The sequence below is a fragment of the Micrasema longulum genome, unplaced genomic scaffold (assembly GCF_059751315.1).
Source record: "Micrasema longulum isolate JH-2025_06_02 unplaced genomic scaffold, ASM5975131v1 h1tg001338l, whole genome shotgun sequence".
Classification (NCBI taxonomy): domain Eukaryota; kingdom Metazoa; phylum Arthropoda; class Insecta; order Trichoptera; family Brachycentridae; genus Micrasema; species Micrasema longulum.
The window spans coordinates 597,457-607,149 of NW_028278524.1; the positions used below are offsets into that span (position 1 = coordinate 597,457).

The 9,693-nt window shown below is 31.0% G+C and overlaps 1 protein-coding gene across 1 annotated transcript; it reads right to left on the minus strand.

The window, feature by feature from the left end:
• Positions 1-1,463: 1,463 nt before the first annotated feature.
• LOC148275838 (uncharacterized) lies at positions 1,464-8,436 on the minus strand. The gene is made up of 4 exons (XM_088235151.1): positions 8,262-8,436; positions 6,453-6,725; positions 5,299-5,448; positions 1,464-2,824 (listed from the first exon to the last, which is right to left on the minus strand). Exons 1-4 carry the CDS (start codon positions 8,347-8,349, stop codon positions 2,754-2,756), a joined length of 582 nt encoding a protein of 193 aa, XP_088091277.1. The 5' UTR covers positions 8,350-8,436; the 3' UTR covers positions 1,464-2,753.
• Between the last annotated feature and the right edge of the window lie 1,257 nt (positions 8,437-9,693).

The window sequence follows — 9,693 nt, forward strand, 5'->3', positions numbered from 1 at the left end:
GTTGTTTTTATGTTTTTTTATATTTTGTATGTAACTTGTTTTTGGCCGATATTATGTTTTGTTAAAAGATCCATTCAGAAAAAAATTTGGGTACCATAGACAATCATTAAATTTTGTGAAGTAAGCATTGTTTTTTTTATTTTTAAAACTCTAAAGTTGACCTAATAGAGCTTTGCCTAAAAGTTTTTGTTGGATTACTTTAAAAAAAACTTCTGAACGCTTCTACGTAAATATAATTAAATTGTAAAACTTGTTTTTGGTGCAATACAATAAATATGTTTTCATTAATTAGTTTAAGATTTGTCATTTTTTAAAACGTATATTTTTATTACCTTAAAAGTGAAAAAATAATAACTAAAATTTGATTTTAAATATAAGTTGACTCCGTCGAGAACTTCCTCTTCATTTATAACGAAGTGACAAGTGCAGTGGGTACTTTGCCAGATAAGTACTAAGTCCTTCAAGGGGATGCAAGCAGACAAGTACTGTAAAACGGCGCCCCTTCATTAGTTGCATCTAAAGCTAGGGTTTCCTAGGACAGCGGTGCCCGTATTTTAACGGCCGTAGTGAACGATGATGCAGTGGACAGCCGTCGTAAAGGTGATTAGAGAGTGGTTTCCCAGGAAAACGGTGTTAAATGGTGTTGATAACACCGTTTTCCTAGAAAACCACACTCTAGTCACCTTTACGACGGCTGTCCACTGCATCACCGTTCACTACGGCCGTTAAAATACGGGCACCGCTGTCCTAGGAAACCCTAGCTTAACACCCACAATCACATTGATATAAGCGAGAAATAAATTAATTATAAATTGTCAGTCTCTTCGAGAGACAGATAAGCTTTCTTATTTATTGTTTCAGCATTTACGTTGTGGAAAATAATTTTTAATTTATTTGAAATAAAGCACTTTGTATTTTTTTTACCGCATACGAGATTAATATAATAACACTACTAGTTTCAGGTATTTTAAATTGTAAATAAAAAAAAGTTTATTAGTTAGACCAACCATTTTATGTAGATCAAATGATGCCAAGATTGATGTTTGATTTGACATCCAAAACAAAATAAATTTTTATAACATAAATAAACCCCTCAATCGATTAATTGGTAAGGGGTCATTCAGCCTACTTTTCCTATTTCCATACAGCGCATTCGTACATAAGGGTTGGCACCAGGACTCCATTGTAAACTGCTTATTTTACCTCCCACGACAAACATTTATTTGTCAGGGTTGATTTTACCTTGACTTCCGTATTATTAAAAAAGTATATAACATTGCAATCGACACCCGTTATTTTAGATTATTTAAATAAATTTTTTTATGAAAGATATATTTTTTGACTGTTTTTTTTATATAAATAAGACACAGGTATTTTATTTTTACTATTTTATTGATACTACAAGCATTTTACACTACAAGTATTTTATGATACTAAAAATCAATAATCATAAATTAAGCAACTTAAGCAACAATTAAATAAATATTTTTTACAATTGATTATCTTACCTTCAAGTATAAAAAAATATATATAAACCCAAGGATTAAGGTACAATGCCCTATGCACCAACATATACAAATAAGAGAATAACGCCAATATCAAAGTAACATTGTACTCAATTAAAAACCGTCTAATAATAAAAAGTAAAATTAATATTTGTAGCACCAACTTTATGATTCTCCATTATAAATCAATTGACTTGGTATTTAGTTTAAAATAGCGACAACGGAAATGTCGTGTTCTGAAACCGGTCGCCTTATTTAACTTATTTCAGTGATTATATGTGAACTTAATTCATGGTTAGATTACACTGGTTTGCACGAAACTTGACCCGGACACTAGTTCCGCTGATTCTTATGTAAAATGATCGCCTGAATCCGAATATGACAAACGGGTCAATCAAAACTTTGAATTTTGGAAGTCATTTTACACCAGAAATAGCATAAATAGTGTCAGGGCTTGATATTTTTTTTCTGAAGGCCAGAGTTATTTAACTGGAATTTTTTTTTATGAATCTGCAAATTAATTACCTACACATCATTTAAACATTAGCCAATATCTCAACCGAGGTGAATGAATAATAAGGAATTGTCAAAACCTAGGAATTTACAGCGCATATGACTTATCATTGGCTGATATCAATGATCACTTTACTCTTCTGCCTACTGTTTGCGATTTCCACGTCTACAATTTTTTAGAAATTGCATACATCTTTATCCGCCTTGTCGTCAAATGGTCAGCGCGTTTGCCTGTCGTGCAGGAGATCTCGGGTTTGATTCCTGATCTGGTTTATATAAAATACTTATTTTAAAAAGATTTCGAACAAATATTTCATGCTAATATTTATTTTTTTACTAGAATATTTCGTCGTCCTTCGACTCACACTTGCAGCGTGAAACTGATAATCTTATCTTCATGTTACAAAAATAATAAATATACGCCGCGGTTGGCGTTCAATGCAGTGCTCTATGCACCATTAGGCGTAGAAAAGGAATATAATGATATATCTTGTTAAAATACATGTCTTTTCACATTATTTGACGCTATCTTATGGTCGTCATAGATTGTCCTTTTGGTGAAAATTGTTAATATTGCTGAGTGTGTAGTGATCACTTGAACCATTCAATGACAGGTCGTTAGCTCTGAAAATGCCCAGACAGTTTTTTTTAAATTATTATTTTATTTTATTTGTATGTACTTGTATGTATTTGTACTAATATTTCTCTGTGCTTAAATTTTCTTAAACAATAAAATTAAAATGGTGAAGGAATATCTTCTTCAGTTTTATCAAGATCGCCAAAAGAATTATCTTCTATTAATACATCTGAAAAAAAAACATTAAAAAATAATAAATATTACAAGAAATATATTCGTATTTTTTCGTGTGTACCTAGATGAATCAGCTTTTGTGTAAATAACAGAAGGCGGAAAAATTTACTTTCATTAATTATCATTTAATTTAAACTAATCAAATTTCCATCTGTATCGAAAGAGACAACTTAATAAATTTAATATTTTTATATAACTTTTTTGCTATGGTATTGTGTATCACTAAAATAATATCGATAGAGGATACTCTTCCCCAGTCTTGGCAAATTATCGAATTCCATCATTTGATTGGTATATTTTTAATGTTATGAATTTGAGTGGGTTAAAACTATGGTTTGCATAAACATAATTTATTTGTTTTTCAGAGGGACAAACGCATCGATATTGGAAGAGCTCCATATTACAACTCGTCTGTCAGTGGTGTGTCTGAGGAGAATACTGTCTTTCTTTGGACATATTGCTGGACGTCAGCCAGACAATCTAGAAAAGGCAATTATGTCTGGCCGAGTTGGAGGTAGGAGAAGCCGGGGGAGAATCCCATATAGATGGACTGGCCAAATAAAGGAGGCTACGGGGCTAAAATTTGATGTGTCGGTTCGTCGGGCTGAAGACAGACCGGAGTGGAACAGACAAGTCAGAGTGTTCATGATGGTCACGATCCTCAGCATTGAGGAACCGACTTGGAAGAAGAAGTTTGTTCATACCATCTTAAGAACTCATTTACAAGACAAGCTTCTGAATGTTGACAAGCCTCTGGAATAGAGGCTTAGCGAGTTATTCGTTTATATATTTATTTTATTTATTTATTTACATACATAAGTTTATTGTACATTATTTGAAACATAAGTCCCAACTCCATGGGACTAAAAGTCCTGTGTTGAGATGGGACTAGCAATTAGTTGACACAGACACATGAGTATATCACCACAAATATGGAATCAGTACAAACTTTTAAAAACATCTGAGTTCAGTCTAACTTTGTATACCATAAAACTATTTACTCGTAATAATTGTACTGTATTTTTCCTGAATAAAAGTTTTTAAAAAATTAATAAAATATACATTTTATTTAAAAAAATTATCAAAAACATATTTTTTCAAATAGGCTGTTAATTTTTATTTCTTCGGGTAACTCGTTTGATAGTTTTAGCACCTTGTACAATGTGTTTTGAGACTGTATTTCTCCTCATTAGACACCTTATATAATTTTTATATCTAAGTGGCTTGGTCTTATTTAGTTTCTAAAAATGGTAAGACGTATTTTTTTTTTGTTAATTGAAAAGATAAATATATTTTTCTGTTTTTCGATGCACCGAGGTACATTATTTCAAATCCTGACTAGCTAGGAATTTCCTGGGTTTAGGCAGGACCTTTTTTATGACATGTGTTTTTTCATTGGATGATTTTAAAACAATTAAAATTAATAATACAATGAAAATTAAAGAAGTTTAGGCATTTGAAGGGCGTATAACTTGTCAATGACTGGTCTAAATGACCACTTTCACTTTAAACACTGTGTAACTTTCACCATACAGCCTATGTGTTTAAACATCCACATTTCTTCGATTCTTCCATATGTCGATTTGAGTTGAAGAGCTTAGATCTTTAATGATGCTGGTGGGATTCTAATAATATACGTTTAGGAGATATAGGTATGTTGATTGGCAACGACATTTCAAAATAATTCATGTTACACGGTGTGAAATGTGGCCACTTAAACCAGCCAATGCTAGTTCATACACCCTTTGAATGCCTAAACTTTCAATCATTTGATGGTTGAAAAGGCTTCAGAAATTCAATCCATATTTTTGTTGTTTTAGTCAAAGTTTATTATGAATTGTGATTAAGTTAAGAATAAAAATATAGAAAATGTTATACTTCTTGTTGGACCAGTCGGTTTAAATATTTATTAATTATTATTTTATGAATTTATTTTATTAGTAATATTAAATTTAATACCAAGGAATATATCGCTGCTCTAATTCAAAACTGCCACAAATCGAAAGCCCAGAAATTTCGTTTTATTGCAAAAATTATCGGTCATATTTTTCTATGCGAAATATTCTCCCATGGATTTTGCTTTAATTTTGCAAAATAGCACAACAGCCCCTTCGGCATTTTTCGTTTTGGTAGCTAACTTCAGAGCTTTATGGGCGATAGTTAACACAAAGACACTCCATGAATAGACAGATACAGTTTTATAAAACGCATCTTACGATATTAAAAACATAAATATAAAAAGATTATAAAAAAAGCAAAAACTCGTGTTAAAAACTTTGATTGGCACCACTGAAAAAATACGAATTTCGATTTATGGCACTTTTAAATTTAATCAGCGATATATAAAACTAGTGAATTGGAAAATTAACACGGAGCGTCCTCTCGTTAGGATATGACATGTTCATTCTGATTAAACTTGTGGATTGATGTTTTTCTTTTTTTTAATTATTATTATTTATGCTTTCTCACCATCTAAATCCAGCGGTTGGAGCGAATGTGTCATCTCGTATTTTTGGAAGTTCGGAGTAGGTAAATTGTCTTTTTTAGGGAGCCCAAAAACTAGGTTGTCAATATGCTCCTCTGTGATTATCAACTCGCTCTCAGAGAAGCAATCTTCATCTAAAAAATATTTAAATTTAAGTATCTATCTATAAAAGCAACTGTGCATAACCACCAAAAAAAGAACAACCTAGTATTCATACCGGCCATTTGATAGCATTACTGAACGCTAAAAACATTCGGGAGAAGTGAAATATATGCAACCAAAACATTCGTCTTAAAATAATATTTTAAGACATTAAAAATGTAATAACTAAATATATTTTTTATAGTGGCAACTTTTTCGCCTAGTTGCTCTTGTATGTTGTTAATAGGGCAAAATCTAGCAACATTATCTGTGCTTCTAGGCTTTCAAACCTGACAGTTATGTCAACATTAAATTCGACTTAATTCAACTAAGGAAAAAAGTGCCAACCTCAGAACAATTGAAAATTGAAATAAATCGTAATTAAAGGAAAAATTGCTCGGTGGAATTTTTTTGTCACTTTTAATGTGTTGATGTGTGTATCGAGGGGTACTAGACCCGTCGGCACAAACCGATGTACTTATATCAAAACTTGATGATTGGGGGGTCGGTAGTGTATCGTTGTAATCGCTCCAGAGAATTTACCTTCAACTATGACGCCATAATGAAGTTATGTCACTTTAGCGCGTAGATATGTGTACTGTGACGTACGCTTCCCCTTGTCACATATCGATGTACCTACACAAAACTTTAAAGTAAGGGGTCGGTAGTGTTTCGTTATAATCGCTCCAGATAATTTATCTTCAACTATACCGTCATGGCGAAGGTATGACGTCCTAAGCTTCCCATAATAATCGCAGCCCTGGAATGGCGACCCAGAGCAAGTAGAAGAAGTGTCGGCAGGCCTCAGACAAAATGGTCTGATGACATTAGACGGGTTGCGGGAAGAAGATGGATGAAGATGGCTCAGGATAGAAAGACGTGGAAACTTAACGAGGAGGCTGGTGTTCACCATTGAACAAGAAACAACTGAAGATGGTGTTTTTTTTTTTTTTAAATTCGTATACAATTGACGAAATAATATTTATAGTATTTTTACCATCATGTATTGTTTTCCTTGAGTACTCAATCTCGATCATTTCTTCGGAAGATATATTATCTTTCAATTTATTACAAGTTTGCTCCTCTTCAAATATCTGCATAACCTCTGATTTACAAGGATCAGGACGACAAGCATGCGTAAGAGGAATCATTTTGTTTTGCAAAAAACTTTTTTTCTTCGGATCTGTACATCTCGGAGTAAGAGAATTAATTGATTTTTTGCTCGGAGTGAAGACGGATGACGCTAATTGTCCAGGTTTCTTGGCAGAAGCTAGAAAATTACAAATTCATTTAATTACGAAATATATTATAAATCACAACAGTATTTTGAGTTTGCTGAAATGTTTGTAGACATGGAATTGATAACCACTTTAGGAGTTATTAAGATAAATGTATTAAAACTAAGACGGTTTTAGCTTTATTAAAATTAATAGATTTTAGCATTGAAGAAATATGGATGGCGAATTAAAAATATTGACCGATCTTAAGGCTTGTAAATGCCTAGACTTCCATATTCTCATCTCCTAAATATTGTCCAATTTTTTTAATGATGTTTCCGAGCAGTTTTGGAAATAATTTATTTGGGGAAAAGTATATTTTTATAACATTTATTTATAAACGTTCTCACACTGAAACTTTGTACAAGTATGTGCATGAACAGAATAAAATTAAAAATAATAAGTTAATGGAAAAAATAATTAGTAAATACTTTTTTACAAAGCTAAAAAAGTATAAAAAATTACTTATTATACCTACAAAATTGTTTTTCGCTGTATCAACTTAAGTAAAAGCATATTTATATGAGAATAATCGAATATTATTATTACTTTGACTGTTAGAATCGAATATTTATTTTTTATCATCATCCTTCCCTTTTCACACCTCATTTATCATTTTTTTTTTTATCATTTATTTATTCATATATATGTACATTACAAAATAAAATATCTTAATTCATACATATAGAAATAATTAAGTAAAATTAGATATATATAAAAAAAACACATTAGTATACATAATATCCAAAGAATAATATGTAAAAAAAGTAAGAGAATCTTGTAACGAAAAACTCCCTCAGAGACGTGAAAAATGTCAATGTCCAAAGTGATATTGTTCAACATAGAGATAGCCCTTCCAACAGGCATAACCATTGGCAGGTTGGTCCTGTATATTGGAATGTAAAACAGTCTATGTCGACGCTGTCTAAGGTAATTATCAGGAACATAAAAGCTAATGCTCCTCATAATTTCAGGGTTGTCAATAATACCGCGCAACAATCGAATGGTGCATAGGTCACTGCAGTGGTACACCAATCGCAGCGTATCTTGATAAAAAAAATTACACGAAAGCAAGATGATCAGTCTTACGCTTTAGGTACCAGTCCAGGGACTATGAAATATTCTAGTACAAAAACATCCATTTAAATAAATATTTCATATCAACCACGTCAGGAATCTCATCGTCATTGGCTTTGAAGAGGAAACAGTTTAACGAAATGAAATTTGGCTCTCAAAAGAAATCTTAATCGTCGTAATGCAGATCTTTGACTCTTTTGACTAATAAATGCTCTAGTGCAATAATCCAGGGAGAAAATAAGAGACTACGGATGTATGAAAAAAGGCACACCGCTTTTTTTCTTAAGATAATTAATTAAACTGTTTAAAAGCTATGTGTCACAAGGATTTAGTACCAAATTTCGTTGGCTTCACAGGTTTTATATAATTTTTATTTTAATCGTTCTGAATATTCCATTCATATTTGATATCAAATTTAAAATTGTGACAATAATAGAAAGGCAAATATTTACCGTTTTCGTCGGTTTTGTGAATTCTTAATAGTTTGTTGACTGGGGTGCCGAAACTATCACCAAATATATTAAACATCGTATCTGCCATGATTGATCGTTTTAAATTTTCAAGATTGGTTTTCGTTTTGCGTAATTTTAACAACTGACTAATCTGACTGCTATCAAATCGGTTGAATCAATATGTGACGTGAAAAAGACAAAAGAAAAAAGATGTTCCAAATAGACCATAGATTTAAATAACTGTAAATATACCATAGATTTAATAAAATACTCCGTATCTACAGATATATGAACTATCCATAGATATGAAGAATTTTAGATTCACTATTCTCATAGCTACGAACATTTTTTATTAAGTTTATTTACATATTACAACAGACATGAAGAACATTTTAGAGAAGGTTATATTTAAAATAAAATTAGTATACAAGTCCATATGAATTTGTTATGTTTTTTTATGATTATTTTAGTTTATATTGCTTATTATATTTAATGATAATAAGGTTAATGAGATTAATTAAGTTTTTATTTTCTCATTATGTTAAATATGTTTAATAACTAATTTAAGGCATGTTTCACTTATTGTAAAATGTTTCCCTCGGCACGGGACACCCATTATTCTGTATAAAAAAATAAAACAAACATTGTAAAATAATAAATAAATAAATAAAAACAAATGTTGAAGTCTAGGCATCTACAGGGCTTAAGACCTGTCATTGGCTGGTTTAAGTGGCCTTTATACACATTGTGTAATATTCACCTTTCTGCCCATATTTGAAAATCTTTATCCCTTTAATCATTTCATATGTTGATGTTTGTGAGGTTAGAGAGCTGAAATCTTTATTGACGCGGGAAATTCATCTCATTGAATTATTTCTCCTACATACTAGGCAACGCCTGAATTATTTTTTTATCAATTTCTATACTTCTTCTTGGACCGGGTGGATTTATCAACAATATTTCGAGTTTCTCCAAATTTTTGTAGACATGGCCAGAAAATAAAAAATATATTTTCTGGCATTGTCTAGTAGGTGAAATAATGCAGACTGATAAATCTCACCCACGTCAGCAAAAGTTTCATCTCTTTAATTTCACAAAAGAAATATGATGAAAAATTTAAAATATATATTTTTTTAATTATCACCTTTTTGTATATAATTTAAGCTGTACATTGGCGGGCTTATTGCCAAATGGCCATTTCTTCGAACCGACCAATAAAATACAAATGTTATTTGTATCATTTAAGTTTCGAAGCGTTTTCAATAGAAAATGTTTTTATTTTCTTTTTTAATATTAATTTCACAGAATGTTTAAATGTTTTTCTTTTCTTTTTTAATATTAAGTTCACAGATTGTTTGAATGTTTTTATTTTCTTCTTTAATATTAAGTTCACAGATTGTTTAAATGTTTTCTTTCCTTTTTTAATATTAAG